The sequence below is a fragment of the Motacilla alba genome, chromosome 1A (genome assembly GCF_015832195.1).
Source record: "Motacilla alba alba isolate MOTALB_02 chromosome 1A, Motacilla_alba_V1.0_pri, whole genome shotgun sequence".
NCBI classification, from domain to species: Eukaryota; Metazoa; Chordata; class Aves; order Passeriformes; family Motacillidae; genus Motacilla; species Motacilla alba.
In genome coordinates, this window is record NC_052031.1 from 11751573 (window position 1) to 11774569 (window position 22997).

General features: G+C 36.6%; 1 protein-coding gene across 13 annotated transcripts in view; it reads left to right on the forward strand.

Annotated features, from left to right (window-relative positions):
• MAGI2 (membrane associated guanylate kinase, WW and PDZ domain containing 2) overlaps positions 1-22997 on the forward strand; it is a 695213-nt gene that overhangs the window by 391054 nt on the left and 281162 nt on the right. For all 13 annotated transcript variants that reach the window (XM_038153728.1, XM_038153732.1, XM_038153729.1 and 10 more), the window contains one exon: positions 17562-17681. In XM_038153728.1, the coding sequence (XP_038009656.1) occupies positions 17562-17681 (120 nt within the window). The remainder of the gene's footprint in view (positions 1-17561; positions 17682-22997) is intronic.

Here is a 22997-nt window from a genome sequence, read left to right on the forward strand (position 1 = left end):
AAATCCCTGAGATCTAAGTAAGCAAGTGTCATATCTCTTCCAGAGACTATAATTTATCCCCGGATGGATGGAAGTATGCTATCCATATTATTGGAAGCTGGTGCTTTTGTGTCTGTCTCATCCAGTTACCTGCCTTTGATGAGAGGCAGCTTGAGGAAGAGTAGCAGTACACTACCCAAAAATGAATGTGCTAATACTTCTGTAGCTAAAATCATCACTAACTTCATGCTGAATTCATAGAGTCATAAGTTCTACAGCCAGAGGGGATCATTATGTTCACCTTGTCTGACCTCCTATGTTACATAAAGGATAGAGTTCTTCAACCATTTTTAACAATTAAGACAATTCCTATGAAAATAACCTTAAAGATACACAGAATTTACTACATGATAATAATTCAAATTGCTAATTAGCCTCAATATTTAAAACAGACTTTTTTCTAATCTCTGTGCATGAATGCTCACCTTCTAGCTACTAGATAGATCATAGTACTAAACATTTTATGAAGCACATAATTATTCATTAAACCAAATTCCTGCTTTAAAAATATTATATAATTGGAGACATCAATCACTCTTCCATAATGTAAAATTTGAAATATTTATTAAATCCTTCCATTGTGAGATCCTAGAACATACATGCTTTGGACCTGCATCTGCTTTCACTCATCTTCTTGTTATCTCTTTATACCCTAGTTGCTGTAACAGAGTCAACATATTATGAGTTCATTTGATTTATGTATGTTTAAATGTGTTCCTACAATAGCACAAACTCTTCAGGGACTCTTGAATCATTTGTATAAAGAATGTGTATGTAATTCATGCATTTTTCTTTTTGTTCTCTAATGGCTAGTACATTTATTTCTGGTATATGATTATTCATCAGGTTTTCCTGTACCTGTGTTGTCATTACCAAAATGCAGTTAGCAAATTTTAAGTATGACTGACATATGTTTCAGCTTTTGCAACATTGTGACTTTCAGCTCTTTCAAGAAGGAAAAAAAAAATAAGAAGGAATATTTATGTCACTCAGTTTTATGTTCTTAGAAGGACAGTCATAATTGTCCAATAGTATAAACTCAAGACTATCATTAAAAACAACAACACATCTGCATCCAATGCTAGAGAACTAAAGAATGAAGATATATCCACATTGCTATAAAACAAGGTTTTCTGGGACATTGAAGCATGGGGTGACAGCAGAGAACTTGGTGCTGTACATTTATTCCATTCTTGTGTCTTCCTCTAAGGGTACTTTTGAAAGAGCTTAGGATCCAGTATGTTTCACCTTAGGAGATTTTCTCTCAGCTCTTTCTTCATTGGGAGAAGTTGGTTTGCTGTCAGTAAAACACATTTTCTATTGAGATGGCAAATTTCTTCCGCAATACTAATTGCTTTATCATCCTACCGTTTTCCCTGTGAAGTCTCCTGCTTCTTCCAAACTTTGCAATATGTCAGGACTCTGTGTTGTCTACATTTTAGTTAGAGAGCACATTTATGGATCTCATATATTTTGCCTATTATTTCTTAAACAACAAAATCCCAAAAAAAACTCCCCGCAAGAATCCATGAAGGTTTAACAGGTGACACAGTGGTGCTCTGTGATGTTAGAGAATCAATTCACCTCCAGTGAATTCCTTGACTTTACTGGATTCTAAGATAGAAAAAGCAGCAGTAAGAGAGAGATTGTTATTTATTGAAAAATTTTAGATTTAAATTAATATTAAAGTATGAGGAAATTGTAATGTGTGATTTATAAGCTTGATTTCAATTACATGAAATTTTTTTAAGCCACAGAACGACATCTTGGCTGGTATAAATCAATGAAATTGCTGTTATTTATGCTAGTTGCAGGTATGATTATATATTGTTAGTTTCTTCATAACTCTGTTCTTTCCTTCAGGTATTTCACAAGAAAAGCTCTACAATCATACTTCAGAATGTCAGGAACTGTAGAATTGATTCTTGTGGGAGATTTGCATCAGCTGAGCCCACTTAACTTGATCATTCTTTATTTGTAGCTGATCAAAAATTCAACAGCCTGCATTGTGCCTTTACCTTCTTATCTAGTGGCAGTTTGGGACTGCTCTGAAAAGAGATAGATGTGTAATTTTTTAAAACTTGGATTGCATTACAGGAAAAAAATGTGGAAGAGATGCAGACTTAAGGTAGCTAATAGACTAATTCAGGTAGAAATATAACACTCTCCCTCTAGTGATTAATAGATCATTTCCAAAATCTTCAGAAGTTTATGTGACTTATTCAAAATGTTGTTGACTACTAAAACTTGTAACCTGTCTTTTATGTTCTGGTGGTACATGGTATGAATATGCTTTACTGCATACATATTTTGAATAATATCTCAACAAGTTGAAATGTTTCATTAGATGCATTTGGATGCAAGATTTCTGGACATATATCATCATCATTAGTTCCTTTTTTTTTTTTTTTCTGAAGCTCTGGTAAATCACAGAACCTGTCAGTGATGAATTTATTTTCTCTATGCAGATAAAAATAAACAACTGTGAGTTAAATAATAAATAGGCCAATTTACACTCATAATTCTTATATCTTAAATCTTCATAAAGTGTCATTAAAATTTGATGTTCCTTATACAGATTGATGTGCAAGCAATAAATATTGCAGAAATTATATTCAGTGAATATGCAAGGGGATGGGCTTATGCAGTAACTATAGCATTACTTAATTTATAATTATTATCTTTATTAGATGTAATTTAGCCAACCAATATAATTTAGATACACAAATTCATCTACTACTTTAATAAAATATGCTTGCTGCCCTTGACAGCTTCATGCCTTAAGCAAACACAACATATTGAAAACTCTTTTTCTTTTAACTTTTCCTCCTGTGGAGTTCAGCAAACATAAAACTCTTTTATTGCTGCCATTGTTTTATTCTACTTTCAGAAGCTGTTTACTATAGCTAAAATAAAAAAGGCCTTGGTTCTCATCATTTTTCTTCCTCAAGGTCAACTGATGTAGCCACTAGTTCTTGAGTAGGTTTTCAATATCTAAAAGAAGTGTTACTATATTTATTTATTTATTTTTATTTAAGGAGCCTTTTACACTGGAATTCAAATTACATTTTTTGAAACACATTATTTTAAAACAAAAATAGAACCAAGCAAACATTTTAAAAGCAATCAAAGTAGTTAATAAATCAATGAACTTAGTGTTAAACTGTGGGAATCAGACATTAAAGTCACGGCTTTATGTGAGCTGTATTTACTTGGTCACTGAAGACACTACACTATTCTTGTCAAATGGTTGACAAAGATGCTCCACCAGTGGTATCTCTATGTTTCCTGTGGGCTATGCAGTCTTTGTCTGCATAATTTCTTGAGTTCCATGCCTGTTTGTGTTAAACTAGTCCTACCAAGTGGGAGTTAGATTTGAAGTTCAATCTGATAACCCATCAGAGTAAGTTCATTATTTGAATGTTACTCCCTGTGAGCTGGTTCAGCAGCTGTATGGAAGAAGTCCTACTGAGTGGCAAACCTGAGGCTTGTTGGTAAATGAGGAGAAAAGTCACTTCCCATGGTGTAAATGACTCCTTCCTTCTGCTGAGCATGGTGGCTCCAGAGTTGATGTTGGTAGTGTTGATGTGTTCATGTGTTGCTGTTCCCATAAAAACTGCAGCAATAGCTTATCCTTCCAGAGCTCACTGTTGTTCTCCCCTGGAGAAATAATTGCAGCAGCAGAATTAGCTGAGGTTTGGCAAGTCTGAGTGCAGCAGTGTATCCTGACTAGTACCAAGTGAGCACAGCAGTGCTCGTGTTTGAACAGCTTAGTGACAAATGCCATGTGCTGCAGAAACACAAGGAAGGAGCCTGAACCAAAATGAGCCAAAATAAGCTCCGTGTCTTGGTGTCTTGGTGTTCCCCACCAAGGGCAGCCCTGCACTTTAAGTGTGGGGACACCACCTTTTCCTAGAAAGGGTCACAATGCTGAAAGGTGTCCCAAAGGAGAAAACTCTCCCCTACACATTATTTTAAATAAAAACCTGTTCAACTAGAGAGGTTGATCACTGGTCAAATAAGGAGAAGCTTGGCTGGCATGACAATTCCTAGAACTGAAGTGTCTGAACTTGAGCCATACTTCATGACAAGCACATATTGGTGGATTTGAGAAGCACAGAGCAAGCTAAGGAGCAGGCAATGTATGTATACCAGGTAAAATACTTGAAGTAAATTGACAAGTTATAAATTTCAAATTTTAAAGCTATTGAAGCAGGGGCATTTTTACCTACTGGGATGAAGGGACAGAAAAAAAAAACCCAAAACATCCAAATAAACAAAACCCAACCAACGCGTCAGGATTTGGATAAGAGAGATGTGAAAAAGCAATAGTGATGCTCTACAAGGTATACAGAGCTCTTGAACTTTGAAGAAGCAGAAATCCTAAGATGCTTAAAAGGAAAGAAATACTAACACTAAAAATACAGAGTATTCAAGTTCTCTCCTAGCTGGGGAGCTAGAATAATTGACCCACACTTTTCAGGAAATTTTGTTTCCTAATACTAATTATTAGAATGCAAATTCCTAAATAATAATTAATTGCATATATAAAAATAAGAAGATAATTAGATCTGCCTCAGTTTGAGGCAGGTACTTTTAATTTGCTCAGTTATCATCAGGAGGAACAGATGCTAGTTTTTGCTAACTGTTGGAGCTGAAATACCTGCTCTCTAGTGACTACTGAATTGCATGTTGCAAGGTTGATTATTAGAACTCATCATATCAGAAAATGAAACCTCACTGTATATGAAAAGCATCCATTTTTGTTATCCAACCAGAGTAACACTTCCTACTCACCAGTAACTTTTCTTGTAGCTTTGTCAAATGTAAGAAAAACATCAAGGTCACACCTGGGACTGAAATCCTTCAGATTGTTCCAAGCCCTTCTTTACTCAGACATAACATTTATGTTTTTCTGGAATAAGGATTTTATCCATTAGTTGGATCACATAGCCCTCATGAAACAACCTTCACCAGTGCTATAGTTACACCTCAGAAATAATTCCTGTTGAAGATAAGAACAGCAATGGGCTTCCTGCATTCAGAATTCTGTGGAATTTATTGCCTCAATTTCACTGTATTTTACTCCTTTGAAGTTAAATCTAAGTTGTTTTTTTTTTTGTCCACCTTCAAAAGAAAAATTAACAAGGTTTTAAACTTAATTTAAAAATTCAAGGCAGTCGTAGTATTTAAGTTTACATCATGCACCATGCACTTTTGAGTTTATGAATATGCTATAAAATAATGACTTCTGTATAAATAATTTATTCAACTTGTTATCGAGGAATTTTTTTTTTTATTAATGTGAGTTAAACTGAAAATAGTTTTTTTCCTAAAAGCAGATGGGAAAAAATCTGTTTCAAATACTTGTGTTTTATGGGAAGTAATATTTTTAGGGAAAGTAATTTAATATAAAAATTAAGATGTTTCAAAATAATAGATTTATTTTCTGAATACTATGGTAGAAATGTTCCATGATGCATTCATTGATGTGAAAGAAGAATAGATTTTCTCTCTGCAAATTAAACTGGGCTTGGTAGAACAGAAAAATAAAACACTGTTTCCTTGGAATTTACTGCATAAGATCTTAGGTCAATGAAAACTTTATTCTCTATGGGGAACAGTGAAAGAAAAAGAGAAACAGAAATGGCTTTTTTTAAGGTGTTGTTACCCAGATGACATTGGTACAACATGTTCTTCTTAGTAGATCCCTTGGGGTGCATTAGAGTGAAATGACACTGAATGATCTATGTAAAATATATATACATGTGTATATAGGGTTTATTTTAGAACAGCATGTAGCCATTTTGGCTATTATTGTCTATAGTAATAAAGCAATATGAAAGCATAGAAATATCATCTATGAAAATGTATAAGGGCCAAGAAAGAAAGAGAAAGATAACTACCCACAGAGCTCACAATGAGACTTGTTTGTTGCAGTGTAGTTTACCATTGGTCAAAGTGATGGTCTTGATTCGTAGGGGGTGGGGGAAAAAACCCATGAAACACAAAGTCCCACGAGTTAAAATAGGCTCAGGATGGGTGGGGACACCCAGGCACCTTCCCCATGTGGAGGGGAAGTTTTACACTGTCTCTTGCAACACACCCTGGATCTGTTGCAGCAATTTTAGATCATGTGCAGTCATCTGGTGGAAAGTCTCAGGAATGGGTCTGGGGGCCCTTCAGGTCTTTGATGATTTGTGGCACCTTCTAAGATACCACAGCTGCCTCTCAGTGCAGTGGAGCCAGCAATGCCCCATCAGACCTTCCATGGGGGAGAGGGGGCAGTTTTACCCCTGAGCAGAGGACAATGACCATGAGACAGAGAACCATGCGGGACTGCAGGGTTTGAGCCTCTCCCTCAGGGCTGCAGACCTGGCCTCAGCAAATGAGTCTGTGGGCTTTGGTCTCCCCTGCTGAACCCTACCAGAGCTGGTTTTTAACATAATTAATGAGAAAGGCTTCCTTTGTGGGTACATTCTTCTCCCTCCAGGCTCATTTACTTCTCCTTAGACTTAAGATAACTGGACAATAGGATGAGATTTATCTTGTCTCAAGTTCCCATCAGGTGGCTTAGCCCATTTCCAGTCGGGAGACATGTTCTGGGAGGGATTTGGCTTCAGTGGTCACAGATGAGCAGTTTGATACCGTGGACAGAGGTCCATCCTTTGGTGGTTTTTAACAATGTTTAAGCTATTAACCCTAACATTTCAGCCTCACAGGGGTTCAAAACATTACTGTGTATATCCTAATTTTGCTCTTTGTACTGAGAAAGCAAGAGGAGCAAAGAGGGAACAAGATTTTTTTGTCTTACTCTAAAAGCAGACAAGAAAATATGTGCTTGTTCTGCCAGTGTGCCTGAGAGGTGCAGCCTTCAACAGTCTGTAACCATCAGACGAGAAATGTGCTTCCACAGGGACAGAGCAGTGCTGCCATGGGAAGCAGTCCCACAGCGTGACTTCTCCTTCTGCTCGAAGCCCTCCACGGCATGTGGTGGCATCCCACAGTAAGAAATCCTGTCTAGCACTGATGGGATCCCTACTGAGGGACCAGCAGTCCCTGTGTCTCAGCAGAGCATTTGCTCTTCTGTCTGGATAGCAGTTGGCCACCAGGGATTTCAACTGGGAGTCTACTGGAAGTGTGGCACATAGTGCTGCACAGCCACTCATTCTCTTCTTTGAACTTGTTCAGTAAAAATGACTGCAACAGTATCTGCTGTTACATCTGAGTACCTTTTAGTCACCAAACCAAGGTCTAGTCTGGTGTCTGGTGAAGGGTACAGAGTTTTGGCTGTGTATATCAACTTTAGGGCTGAAAGCCAAGGAATGCAACCACTGGAACCAGCTGCAAACAGGAAGATATGAAGCCCAAGTAACATGAGACTCTCTTCTACCATTCAGACATCACCCATTGTAGTTTTTGAAAGTACTTTTTGATTCAGAAGAGGTGCTCTGGATTGGGTCTTGCTGGCATGCCCTGTGGGCAGATACTGTTCAAAGGTGCATCAGAACATAAATCTGAAGACTATGGAGAGAAAACAGACATATCTGAAGGTTGCCACATTTTAAATTCAGATTTTTTTTTTTAAATTCACACATACTAATTTGTTGCCTAATTTAAGCATAAAAACTCCCTTCATTTTTTTGTTAGTCATCTGCCCTGATACTCTTAAAGTACTGTTATTGCTTCATATTATTTATTCACTAATAATTGTTCAGGATTATTGACACAAATTTAAACAGTTGAAGTACTGAAGTTTGGTTAAGAATGCACGTGTGGATGGTTTCTATGGTAGCCTATTTCACAGTCCCTCTTTTAATGCCTCTCAAAGACTGTAGATTTAGAAAATCCGTTTTTAAATAATTCCTGAGATTTAGTAGCAACAGCTAACAACTTCACAAATCCTTTTAAAATGTTCTATTAAATAGACATTATACAGAGTGGCTGGCTTCCTATGTTTAAATAAAATATAAAAAAGCAAATAATAATAGTATTAGTGGTTTTTGAGATGAAAAGTTATTATTGCAGGCATTGCAGAACCTTTCAAGGTATTCTATGGTGTGTTTACAACTTAAGAGAGTTCTTCAGCTCTGTGTGGTAATAAATACAAGCTGCATAACAGAAGTCATCCGTAAGAGTTTATTTATAATGTTAATAAAATCAAATGGTAAAAAAGCAAGTTCTTTTGTTGATAGCAGAAATTTTGTCCTTTACACTAGAAGTGGTGGCTTCCAGGATTTCTGGAGGTATATTTGAATTATGCACAGTACAAATAGATGTTTTGGCATCACAGTTAAACAAATCATCCCAAATCTCACTTAATAATATTTCTACTGATGATCCAATCCATTGAGCCATCAGCAGGAATAATAAATTTACTAGTAGTGGACAAAAATTCATCTGTAATGTCTCACTTTTAGGAGAGATGCCCATGCCAACTGACTACTATGCAAATAGTTCTCTAACTGTATTGTCTATCTTCTTGAAGAGCTGCAAAAATCAGGTATTTCCTAGAAAAGACTTTGTTCATCTAAGGACAGTGAGAAATTATTTTCTAATTAAGCTTTTCTAGTAGTAGAAAGCATTTTCATGTAATTAGGTGAGCTTTTTATTTCATTAGTAGCATCAAAAGTTTCTGTCTGGATGTCATTAGCTGGTGATTTTTATAAATCTGTGTGGAAACATAAATGTTCATGCATACATGAGTCTTTCAACATGATGCTTTTATATACAACATGATGCTCTCATATATGACTTTATTATTCAGATCATTCTCTTGTGCACATATATTCATTTTTATGTAAAACCTATTATTTATAGCTGTAATAAAGATTTATGGGAATGCAAACCACTATGTGCCATAGGAATCAAAGTCTAAATAGACTAAAGAGGTAAAAGTTTGTCATCATCTTTTAGTTTATATCTTTGCCTGAGAGTGAAAATCCATGAAAGAAGAACAGTGACTGTACAACAACAACAACAAAAAAATCTTGGACTCTATTAATTCTTTATTAGCTCAACAAGTTCCTAGTTAACCAAAATAGACCACAATCTACCACTCATTAATCATCAGATTTTCAAAGTTTTGTTCTCAACTGTTTCTTTATGGCAGATTACTGCTTTCTTTCATATCTGTTTGGAAAGCTGATATGGAATTTTCATTTTCTAATAAGTATGAAAGATATTGGAATATGTTACTGGGGTATTTGCTAAGACATTAACATGTTTTATGGATAAAATCCTAGTGTCTTCTGGAGCTTCCTGGCTGGTACTAATTTTTGCCTTAAAATAAAAGCAACCTACCAACCAGTCAAACAAAACACAAAAACCTCTTGAGGCAATAATGGGGAATCCAAAATTATTCATACCTGATTTTCCTTCTTTTCATCTTTTCCACTTTTTAAGCATTGAAAATCAGATTCCTTTAGGGACTTAGCTAACCCCTGTAAAGTCTGTATTTCCAAATGCCAGAACAGCCATTTCACAGTTCGGCATTTTCCAAGAATTATGAAGAATATAATTTAAGTGTTTAAGATACCTGCATTAGCAACAGCTTTTTTGATGTTTTTGCAAGTATTTCCTGCAGTCATCCATGCTTAACTTTACACAAAATATTCACACTTCTCTGTTATTAGATATTCTCTTTGCAGTTTATTGTTAACATTTTGAAGACTACTATTGGCAAAGATAATGAAATAGAAGTTATTTTATTTGCTCAAATGCTGTATTGGCAATGAAACTTCCATATCTGGCTTAATACTGGGTCAGAGTTTTTCTCAAAAGAAAGTACCCTGCAGACTTCATGAGAGTTCACCAAGTGCAGGAAAGTGACCCAGCTGATGCCACCGTGGCCAGCAATGTCTCATGCCTTGAAAACACACAGTGTAGCAGTGCCTAGCACAGGACGAGGGCACAAAGTGCAAAATTCAAATCCTTGTAAGGCTAAATCTGGATATGCCACAGTTTAAAGAAAAGTTTCCAAATATCTGTTTCAGTGCACAGCTGTTGTGCTGCATTTCTTCTCTGGGTGGTTCTTGCTGGTTCCAGTGGTCCTCTCATAATTAACCAAATAAATAAAAAAATATATAATGTTCCTACCCACAGTCTTTAGCTAGAACTACTGTCATTTGCATCTCTCAGTTGTACTTTTCTGTTCAGCTCCAATATGACTTTATTTTACAGTGCATAAATTATCTTAGGGCTGTTCACTGTCTGTCACATTGCACAAAACCAAGAGAACAAATAGAAAACCCAGGCTGTGTTTAATCAGAGGCTCCTGTCTGCATGTTGAATCTCAAAATAATCTTTTTAAAGGTATTTGAAAGGATGTATGCATCTGGAATCTAATAATCATGCTAACCACCAGGCAGGAGCTTATCTGGCTTACCTAATGCATATGTCTGAAGTTTGGAAATAATAAAGATCTAAAGAAGAAATAGTCAAAGACTGCATATTCCATAAAGGACATACTTATCTGCTCCTATGTGGATTATCAATCTCAAATTCAGGAATTTGTTGTTTTTGTTCTATTCCATAAAATATAACATATTTATCCTAAGAATTATGTGGTGGTGTAGAATGTGTGCACTACAACCCAGTGCACAGTCTCTTAAGACTGCTTTTCAGTCTCATGTTTTGCTTCTTCAACAAAAATCAAAACATATCCAACAATGTCATGAATCCCAAATTGTAATACAAACTGTGAAAACTATGGATGAGGTTTTTATTTTCTTTTTAAAGGTTTCTTTGGATGTGAATCAAGTTCTCCACCTAATTTCAGTAGACAGTAGATTGAGCCATGTAGTTCATCTGTTATTTCTGCTGCTCTCAGTGAATCCCTGTGCTCATTATGCACAGGGATTGCAAAACTTCCTTTTTAGTTCACATGAATTAAGCACCTAGACATGAAGCTTTTAGTTCTGTGTTGAAGTATGGCTGAGTGCTTTTCACTTTCTACTAAAACTTGATCAGAAAATCCAGGCGATAGTAAAAACACACTGCTTCTTCAAAATAGCATCTGATTTTTTCACACTGTGTACAGGTAACTTTGCAAATAATGCTGCATTCTCAGAGCTCAGCAGCTGCTAAATGCCTGCTTTCTCAGAATTATTGAGGCTGGGAGGGACCTCTGGAGATCATCTTGTCCAACCTCCTGCTAAAGCAGATTCACCTACACCAGACTGCACATCCTTGTGTCCAGGCAGGTTTTGAATATCTTCAGAGGAGACCGCACAGCCTCTCTGGGCAGCCTATTCCACTGCTCTGTCCCCCTCACAGTAAAGAAGTTTTTCTTCATATTCAGATGGAGCTTCCTGAGTTTCAGTCTGTGCCCATTGACTCTTGTCCTGTCATTGAATGGCACTGAGAAGAATCTGACCCCACCCTCTTAAGGCCTGCCCTTAGGATATTTCTATGCATTGGTAAGATCCTCTCTCAGCTGTGTTCTTGCCTGTAGAGCATTCTTCACCGCAGAGCACTCAGCATCTTTGCTAAATTTGAATTGATTAACACCCAGATCTTCTTCAGGAACACACTTGCAAAATATTAATGCAGTTTGAAACTATTACCCCTGAAAAACATTTTCAGGAATCTGGAATTCATTCCTTTGCTTCTGCAGTTTTTGGTTTGTTTTTTTTTTTTTTTTTTTTTTTTAATAGGAATACATCAGAGAAATAGCTGGTATTGCACACTTGGAAAGGGGAAACACTTTTATTTTTCATGACCATTGGCAGGAAGGGACTTATGCTATTGTGGTTTATGTTGTTGTTATGAGAATTGTCATAAACACTTGAAGCTTCTGGCTTTGTAATATGCCTAAAATCACTTTACTTGAAAATTATGTTTATTATTCTCTTCAGCTGGAAATTCAGTAGATCAAGACAAATGTAGTGCTTCTCTGCTTAATGCAGTTAGTAATTTGACAAGATAGGTATAATTTCCCATACATTTCAGTTCCTCACAGTAATAGCGTTCCAGAGTAATTTGGCGTACAAACAAAAGACCTAATTAAGTATTGTTGAATTTTTCAAAGGCAAAGTGTATACAAGGTCATACCAAGGGCTGAGCTGAAGTTTATTAAAGATTAGCAGTCTGTTTCTGCAGGAGGGATCCCTCCAGCTACTGTAATGTATGACAGCCTGGCAGACCATGTTTCACAACAAGCTGTTGTACAGAGCTGAGTTACAGAACAAATTCTCAACAGAATGTCTAATAAAAGGGCTTCATATATTAAAGACATTTTTCTCTTTGCATGTTGTTTCATTTGGAACAGATAAGCAAAACCAGACATTATTCACTTCCATACATTGGAAAATTACTCTAGAAGTAGGTCATTGTGCAAAAAGGACTAGGTTATTCTTGTGGCAAAAACACACCTTTGCTTTTGAAATTACCTCATGCAGTAGGAACCAACCTGTGAATCCAAATATAAATCAGCTAAATATGTGTGAAGATATTTGGATAGTGTAGTGCCAGGTTTGCCCTTAACTTACCAAAAAAAAAAAAGTACAAATTGAAATATTTATAACATGGCTGTAAGCTTGGAGCATTGAAACCTGTGAACCTAGTCTGTGAGCTGGTATGGCACCATGCAGGGAAATAAGGCCTTTATTTCTGCTTTCCTGACCATCATATAGACTCTACGAGGACATAACTAGTACAATACTAACCTTGAGATCCTGCTAAAGACTCTAAAGTACAGATTATTCACTGCAAGAATTAAGTGTTCTTTAAAATATGTCTAAAGTACTGAGTGAGTCTTTCCTGTCACTGTTCTGGGAGTTTTAACTAATATTCATATTCTTATGCTGACCAATAAATAAATAAATTTGTCTCTTTTTCTTTTTCATAACTACACAGAATGAGCAGAAAAAAAAAAGGAAAAAAAAAAAGAAGGAGCACCTTTCCTGCTTTTGAAAGTAGCAGAGCTGGACAGAGACTGTGAAGACTCAGTGCCTCTAAGTAGTAGAAATATGTTCAAAGTCAGGCTGTGCACTTTGCTCCCAAATAAGCACTAAAATGTTATAATTATGTAATTGAATACTGAAATTTAAATTAGACATAAATTCCTAGTTATTCTCCTGCCTCTACAAACTGGTGCAGAGCTTTCCAATCCTGGAACTCTTCTAGAATCAATAATTCTATCCTTTCTTACTAATAAAGGCAATCTGGGCTGAACACTACATGAACTGATCATTTCTCCAATCTACACTAGAAGTCAACATAAAAGTTCCATTTATTTATTGTTCCCCAAGCTCATAAAAGCAGTATTTCAAAAATAGTTTATTGCTATAAAATTAACATACTCCTTTTCTTTTTTTTAAAAAAGTAAAGATTTCTTATGTGTCTAAGCACCTGCCCTCAGGTGCCTTCAACTCATTTAAAAGAAAAACACTCTTTCAGATGCTATTTGTGTAAACAACACTTAATTCCTCTTCTGGAATATAGCAGCATCCTACAACATACATGAGCATAGAAAGCCGGGACTCAAGTATGGCAAATCACCATAATTCCCCTGCAGAAGAGAAGAAAACAGCTGCAAAGGCAAAGGCTCTTTTTAACAGATAATAATAACAATGATAAAAAGGTATAGCACATACCTTAAGTATCTCTACACTGTACCAACTATCCCTCTTGAAGTTAAAAATCCAAACAAAATAGTTGCTCACTGAATGACCTTAGTGTATGTTTGAGAGGAGATTTTTTTGGTGAATGATGCAAAAAGTGGTCATAAAATCAAGCGAGGTCAGTACCAGTCCACATTTTGTAGACCAAGGTCCTGCAATTTCTAAGGTACCTACAGGTGGTGTGACAGCACTTGCATGACTGGACTGGTCATGGTTACTTGAGAGCTTCTCATTTTGTGTCTTCAACTGAACCTATAAATTGCATTTGTCAGAAATATGCATAGTACCAATACCCCTTGTTGGTTTTGGTCCTGAAATATCTAAGAGTATAATATTCTTTCATTATGGAATGCAGAGATAATTTTTTCATAGGTTACCTAGGTAACAAAACTGTAACTGAGTTCTTTTTTCCATTTTGCATTAATAAAGGACTAAATATTATAAGTAGCAGCAACTGTGTCCTATTAAACCTTGATGCTGCATAACAAAAGATGTGTTTCTGTAGAAATCTGAGGCTTGGAATTAGTCCTTTGTTTTAAGTCTTGAATAAGTTTTAGGCCTGCTTATCTGTCTATATGAAGGCAGTTAAAGACAAAATCTATTAAGAAGTATAGCTCTAGGTTAAAGGGAAGGAAAGAATTTGCTTGTGGTCTGTAAGATTCCTATATATAGATTTCATGTTCAGACCTCGATGGGTGTTTAAGATGCTCCAGTAACTGTGTCCAGCTCTGTAAATATGCACATTACAAAGTCTATGGCACTTACAGAAAACTATAAAGGATGGCAGAAGTGCTATTAGCAACAGCTCAGTTCCTCCAGGGTGAGGGAGTAGAAGGGGCAATAACCATTGATTATTCCATTAGTCAGGGAGTTGCTTTAACCATTTCTAAGATCTCAGGTCCTCCAGCCTGAGGGAATGAGAACAGATGCAGGAGGGAAATGGGACTCAGCAAGATTTTATCAAGAGCAATAAAGTTCTTCTGGGGATGGAAGCTGCTGTAGCTGGGGTAGAGTCACCCTGAATTCAAGCAGCCATTGATCATGGTTTGTTCCTTTTTCCATTTTTTTGGGGGAAGTGACCTACTTTTATAGGTCTGCAGCCCTCAGTACACAGTGCAGTGCAGGGCTCTTGGAGCTGGCTCCCTGAGTAGTATAAGAGAATGGAAACATCCAAGTGACAGTGTGTCCTGGGGTGACTTTATGATGCTTGTATCCCCAATCATCTGTTCTGTTTATGCTAGATATTAAGTTCTGCAACTTTAAGACTAGTTCCAACAGTGAAGGGGGAGAGAAGTGCAGAGTTTGTTATCAGAAAACCCTAAACCAAGACACGGTGTTATCTCCTGCTGTTGTCTAAGCAGATTAGACAGAATATTTAATTAATAGTTAATTAATGCATGACATGAAAAAGGTATTATCATATCTGTACCATATCTGAAAATAACATGACTCAGTAATATAAGGGCAGAAAGATTAGGTCTTTAGCTTCCATCTTAAGAGAGGGATTCAGAATCTGAAATTTGGTCCATTACAGTTTTCTACATGAGTTGAACAAAGACTGTGATCAAAGCAGAGAAGCACAGGGATAACCAAGTGTGTTGTTGGACCTCCTGTGAGACTTTGCCATCATCCGTCATGAACGACTGCTGAATATCCAGGTGTTTAAAACAAACCAGGGTATATTAACACCACATAGTATAAAATCATTAAAATTTTTAATTGTGAGGGAGCTCTTTATATCACCTGGTCCAAATTTTCATTCAAAGCAGGCCTAACATTTTATGTAACTTGTATTTTTTTCTTGATTGATAAACTAGTAATCCAAGCTTGTCTGCATTAACAATATATTGAAGAAACAGTAAGCTACTCATCTAATATGTGAGCTTCCTCCCTGTGCTGTGTCTGGAATAGCCTTGATTTGCCAGAGTGTTTTGTGAGGAAGATACAGTTTATGTCAATATTCTTTGATAGTGAAAAGTTTCTCAGGAGAGAGCATGCAGAACAAACATCTGATGTCTGTGCTGTTAGCAGAGCACCCTGGAGCTCAGGGGCACACCAGAACCCCTGTGCTCCAATATAGTTCTCACAAAGGACTGGAGATCTTTAGGCATGCTGCTGCATCCCCAGATATCAGATAATCCATGGGAAATAAATTTAGCATGCTTATGGACAATCCAAGTGTCTGAGTGCTTTAACAACGCCATTCCAAAACACAAAAGTAACCACAAAATCACAGAGTGGGTCAGGATGGAGGGGACCACAGCAGGGCATCTGTTCTAACCTCCCTGCTCTAGCAGGGTCATCCCAGAGCACATGGCCCAGGATTGCATCCAAATGGCTCTGAAATATCTCCCAGGAGGGAGACTCCCCACCCTCTCTGGGCAGCCTGTTCCAGTGCTCAGTCACTGCACAGTGAAGTTCTTCCAAATATTCAGATGGAACTTCCTGTGCATCAGACACTGCCTCATGTCCTAGTGGTTGGCACCACTGAGCAGAGCCTGGCTTTGCCCTCTTGCCCTCTTTAGATAATTATGCACATTAATGAGGTCCCTTCTCAGCTGTCTTCTCTCGAGGCTGAACAGGCCCAGCTCCCTCAGCCTTTACTCATCAGAGGGATTCTCAATCCCCCAGTCATCCTCGTTGCCCTCCACTGTATCCGCTTCAAGAGCTCCATGTCTCTCTTGTACTGAGGAGCTCAGAACTCCACATGAACAGAGTACTCTAGAAAACAGAATGAGAATTCCCATAAATTAACAGCCAGTTTTAGGTGTAAATATTGAGATGAGAAAGGAATTAGAGAAAATGAGGGAAGGGTCTTATAGATTTTTCAAAATATATTCCCCATGTTTAGTACTGAAATACTGTCTTGACAGTCTCATTCTGTTTTTGCTGTGGACTTCAGGCTGTGTCTGAGGAGAAAAAGGTCTCTATGACAGGCAATGGAGTTAACATAACACTTTTATGTCTCCGTGTCTTCAAGTAACAGAAAGGAGGTTGGACATGTTTCTAGCCACTTCTCAGTGTCAACAGTCTTTAAACCCTACAAGCATGATGTAATCAGTACAGTATTGATAAAGAATTGATTAAGATGTTTCAAACACTCTGAGAGTGAGGAGACCCGAAAATACTTCCATTTCCAAATGGAATTTTGAGACTTAATTAGTGGTTTCAGTCAAGTCAGGGATAACCTGACCACATAAACTGGATAAACTGGACCATTAGGAAATCAGGTCACTTTCAGACTCTTCCCTGCTAACATCCCGACTTCTGCTAGCTAAGCCAAGTCACTTGTCAGGCTGTGTGTAATATTATCTGTCAGCTTTTACAGAGTTCTGTCATCCAGGGATGACAATAGAGGCAATAACTAAATATAAACACCTGTGCAGTTTGACAGCACGGTTAGCAGGTGATTTTAATCCCACAGGCCCTAGAGCCTCACCATTTGTCAAGTCCACTTATGGCACTGAAACAAGCAATGTGAATATAACCCTTACAGATGTACTTGCAGAACTATTATTTTGTGTTCTAAATTAATGTTTAAAATATCACGAAGCAGATTAATTGTAAAAAAGACTTTGTTTTGTGTTACTTCTGATGTCCTGATGTCACTAAGGTTCTTTCTAGTAATGTAAAAATAACAACAGTACAATAGTTTTCCATTAGTGAGAATAAATATGGATCCAAATAATATCTGGCATGATCTTAAATATACGTCTCATATACCTCTGTCAGCTTCAGCAAATATAGCTAGATTGCTTTGAAAGCATCCTCACAAGGAAGATGTGCTATGTAAGATGTTGTGTAAGTGGTTTACTTTGTGAATTTCCAAAGCTTTCAAAAAGATCATTCTGCATTTAGGCCATGTGCTTGACAGTGTGTCTTTCATCTTACTAATAGGCACCACAAGGCCACATAAGGAGGGGGAAGTCCCTGGTGTGGACTATATTTTCATCACTGTTGAAGATTTTATGGAATTGGAGAAAAGTGGTGCTCTCCTAGAAAGCGGAACATATGAAGGTAAGCAGGCTTTTACTGCCAAATTTGTATCATGTTTGTTGTATCATTGTACTGTTTCCTCATTTGATGGAATTGCTCTGGTATATCCTGTTACAAATATGTCATTGCTACTGCTATCAGAAATTTGTGAAGAGCCATATGGCCATTATGAAAATACTTTCATATGCAAAAGCTAAATGCAGATGAGTTCATTGTAATTTTAGTGTATTATAGTGGTTAAGAGAAACATGGAACTGCATTTCATTTACAGGACAGAAACACTAGTCCTTTACACCAAATATTCAAGGACATTTCCACAGAATTTCAGCAAACAGCTGCTTTTCTAACATAGGACAAACACATTCTACAGCAGAAATCGTGTGAGGCTGACGCTTTTCCTTTGCATGTGGGATCCTGCAATTATCCATCTGTATCAGAAGGCGAAACCTCACTACTTAAAGAACAGAGGAAAAATTTGCTATGTCATGTCTTATGGGTTTTGTAAAATTATTGAAAAGAACTCATTGGTTTTGTAATATGGCAGAGGGATAGGGCTGTCCTAATGGCTGTATTAGAAGTGCTGTCTATGGGGCAAAGAGCCAGCAGCTTACTGCATGACTCTGCTTCCTAGGAGAACCAATGATTCATCTGATTGTAAACCTTTTCCAAAACACAGCTGTCCTGAAAGTGAAACTGATGTAAAGAGGTGGGCAGTTACATTGCAGGGTATTTTAATGAAACCAGAATAATGATACACTATTTTAAATCAGATGTTTCTTCCAAATATACTAGTATTTAAAGTAAATGGGTAATGGATAGTGGTTTTTTACTGAAATATTCAGAGGGAACACAGATTATAGGAGAAATATGACCCATACATGTGGGAATACCTGGGCGAGTAGAGCCATTTTACAGAAATCAGCCCCATATTTTCACCTTGTAGCAGAAAAAGCAATAAAGACCTTTTTGTCCTTACTTTGTCCCTGCCAGGAAAAGCATCTCAAGATAAATAAGAAGCTATTCACCCAAAAAAAAATCATTAGCTGTGTTATAAATAGCAGCAAAGAAGGTAATTTTTTCCCACCTAATCAGCACAAAGTACCCGTTGTCCAGTAAATAAATTTTCATTAAGAGTTATATCAATACAGAACTTGTAACAAAGATTTCCATTAAAGAAGGTCAAATAAAGGAAAGTATGTCATCTTTTAGGTTTCTACATTTTTCACCACTGTCTGACATTTAATGGTACAAGTTACCTAAACATTAATACAACACCACAATTTTACTTTTATCAAAAGTTAATTTAATAACAAGCCTTTCTTGAAGTGTCTTTTTGTTACCTTAGGTGTTTGAAAGTAACATTAGAGGAGCTTAAATGGAGCACAAGTCTGTCATTGCTTGACCATGTAATTTCATTAGTTTGCAGCAAGTTTGTAGAGATTGAACTGCTATGTTAAATTAATTTACAGTGCTCTTCTGTCCCTCGAGGGATACTGAGATGTGTCTTTTAATAGCAGCTACCAGAGCTGAGTGGACAGCCAGGTGAAATATTGGTTGAGGAAGTCTGCATAACTCCTCAACCCAGCTGAGGACCCAGCTGAAGAGAGGTCCAAAGTCCTGCCTGTACAACATCTGCCACGTCATTTGCTTATCACAGGTGACAAGTTCACTGAAGCCAAGAAATCAGAAACTAAACATACAGCTAACTAAACTCAACAGACCAATTCTGCCTAAATCCTGTCTTTGATTCCCAGGTTTTCTAATCACCAGATATGCATTCTGACAAAAAACAAATAATATATTATCTGCCTATGCCTTATAGCAAAAAAAAAAAAAAAAAAAAAAACCACATGAGAAAATATAACTATTTTACAGATGTTATTTCTCCTATTCCCATGCAGTCTTTTGGATATGACCATACAAATTTACACCTCCACAGTTTCCTGGTTAATTCTTGACTGTAATGCCTTCTTTGGAGATGAATTTTACTAATCATCCTATCCCAAGTTTTCCTGAGCACATTAGGACTTCAATGATTAAGTTTACTGGTAAAAATTATACCAACCAGCAAAAAGAAATTTTCAATTTCCCTCATGAGGAGATGATTTTTGAGTTCTTGGGTAGATCAAGCAACTTATTTGAGCAAACATACTCTGGGAGATAAATTTTTCCTCATCAACACTGGTTATTAGATTTACGAAACTAATCACCCTTCTTTTTAATTGCTCTCAGTATTAAAGAATTGGTTTAAATATTTATTTAATTTTTTTTGTTTTAAGATCCTTCTGTATTTAGCTAAGTTTCTGTGTAGAGTAGCTGAGTCAGTCTATGCTGATTATCTAACCACAACCACTGTGAACCAGTTCATCTCTACCAGAAAAATGTTTTAAAGAAGGGGTTTCTCATTCAGTTGAGATAAAAATTCAGACTGTATACCTGTGTTGTTTTTCATCACTTTTTGACTAGAAGGTTTGTTTCAGTCAATTTACTTTCTACTGTGTGAATTCCAAAGAGAATCAGGAGTATCCAGGTAAGCCAGAGGAAAAGGAGGTCATGTGCAGACTTACCTGACACTGAGTCTGTGGTTCACTATAGAATATGGTATGGTTGGGACGGGGGATGTTTTCTTATCATAATGACAAAACCAGTAAAACAATCAGAAATGTTTTGTTCTAGTGCAGGAAATAAGAGTTGTGATTCCAACTTGGACAGGATACAATCTAAAAGTGAAAGCAGAATATATTCTTGGAAAGGTAGGGTTGTATAGTTCTTTTTATTTTTTTCTTTGAAGCACACTTTTTTTTTGTTTAAAAATAGATTTTTAAGTTATATGTTCTTTAGAATTAAAAATAGGATACTCTATGACCTCCTTACTGCTTTAGGCTTTGGATATACCTTTCTTTGTCTACTCTTTTGTGACAGCTGTGAATGACTGTAGTATTCCAAAGTGCTGTAGAAAAGCAATAGTATGTTCAGGATAAAAACTCTACAAATCTCTTTTTTTAGCAGTTTTGCAAATAAGAAAATATTTCATTTCAGTAGGACTAAATTCATTATTTTGACCTTTTCTACTTAGGTCTTTTTGAGCAACTGCTGATAAGAAAGGTATCTTTATAGATATTAATTATTTTAAGCATATGTAATGTTACATAAACAGTTGCTATGCTTTGCAGCTTACCTGTGGCTAAATTCCCTGTCAGTTTAGGTAATATTGTTCAATGCAGAACAAGAAAAAGAACACAAGAGGCAGTTCCACTCTCACTCAGATTAAAAGTTGAAGTCACATTAACTTCAGTGACATTGTTATTGGGTTTTGAATTGGTAATAAAATTACAAATTTTATTATGCACATTTATCTAAAATTGAATTTTTTTTATACACCAGCACCCTACTATTTCAGGCAGGCGCTGTTTGCCCAAAGCACATCAAACATTTATTTCAAGGTCTTTGTTTAATAACACAACCAAAACCTAAAGGTTTCACTTTGTTTGCTTTTTAGTAGAATTTCAGTTTACTGTGCTGATTAAAGAAATTCTGACTTGGCTCAAAATGATAACTTCATTATCCAGCACACTTATTTAGATGACCTAACCGTGGTTCTGTAACCAGAGGAGGAGGTGTTCCTGTGCAGAATAAAAGCCACTGCCATGTAGGCTCATTAACATAGGAAGACCTGTCCCAGCAAAATAACCCACATTCCTTTGCTTATTTCTGGCATGAAGATCAAAGATGGTGCTTGAATTGACACAATGTTTCAATCTATAATATGCAGAATGGCAAAATCTGTGATGAACAGACAAATTGTGTGTCTATGTGTGTGTACAGGCCTTTACAGCTTCTCTGGTAGGAGGTTTGGCTCAGCACTCTGTCATCTCTCCAATGTGTCAAAACCTGCATGGAGACTTCATGGGTCACTGATATCAAATGTTGCTCCCACCTCCTTATTAGATCAGCAAAATTCTTAGCCAGTGCAGCGCACCAGTAGAATTAAAACGTACTTGAACTGTATTTTGCTTAAGAATGTGAACACTCATTAACAGGAATGTAACAGCTTCAATATTTCCAAAGCCCAGATATGTTAAGACACATGATTGAAGGTTATAGTGAGACATCATTACGAGGTGTTAAAAATGTAAGAGTTTAAGTGCAGTGCATGCTATGGGTAGAATTGCCTCTTAAAAGTGACATATGTAGTGGCAGTACCAGAAATAAGATGTTCAGTGTATAAACACTGTAGGAAAAAGAAACAATTGGCAATCCATAAGGATAGAAATGTATTTCAAATACATTAAAGCAAGAGGTATTTTAGCTATGTGGAGCTCTATAACAAATGAAAACATGAAAAAGCCTGTTCATAACCATTAGATGTGGCGACAATAAGAACATAAACTAATTCAACCAGTACACTTACTGGTTATAATGCACTAAGTAGAAATCTCTTTTTCTATCAAATTTCTGTTTTCCTCAGAAAATCTCCATAATAGTTGTTTTCTAAAACACATCTAATTTGCATTTAATATAATAATCCTTAATTTATCCCATGAAAAGCAATGATTTTAGTTATTGTGCCATTAATTGTGTCAAAAATCCACTTTTTATTGTTTGTTTGATTCTTTGGAATTGTCTCCAATTCATTCGCTGGTGAAAATTCCAAGATGACTGAAGCTATTTAACCACTTACTTGATCATGGACTTTCTTTGGCCCCACTGAATTCCATGGTAAATTTCCAGCTGGCTTAAATAAAAACAGAATTTCACCTCAGTTTTTTTCACTGATGGGGTATTATTTGGCAGAAGGGTGAGAGTTAGCTGGGATTTCCCTAACCATCCAGAAATCTGTAGTTATTAAATCTTTGAAAAACAGATTGAATACATCCCACCGGTGAAATCTTAGTGTTTTGCATTACTTGATTATTCAAGGACAAAACTTCCAGTTGTTGTTGGCACAGGTTTAAGGGGTCAGCATTAGAATGATCTCCACTGGAGAAGAGAATGTGGGTCACAGCCAATGTCTTGCCTGAGACTCTTCCAACAGCTGGCACATAAGCAACACTGGGAGGTGCTCTGATTCCATTCACCTGGAGACAGTCCCCATAGTGTCTCCTTAAGAAGACATTAAGTTTTACATAGGCTTTCATTTCTTCTCTCAAGCCAAATTTAGCCTAAATGATTAAAACCCTTCTGTTCAGCTAATGCATTTTCAATTAACATTTCATTTTAATATCTGTAAATTTTAAAAATGAGTTAAGGACTGTTCCATGTAGGCAATGGAGATTTTAATTACTGTATTGTGGTGATAATGGTTTTATAAAGTGCTGGTATTTGATTCCAGTAGTT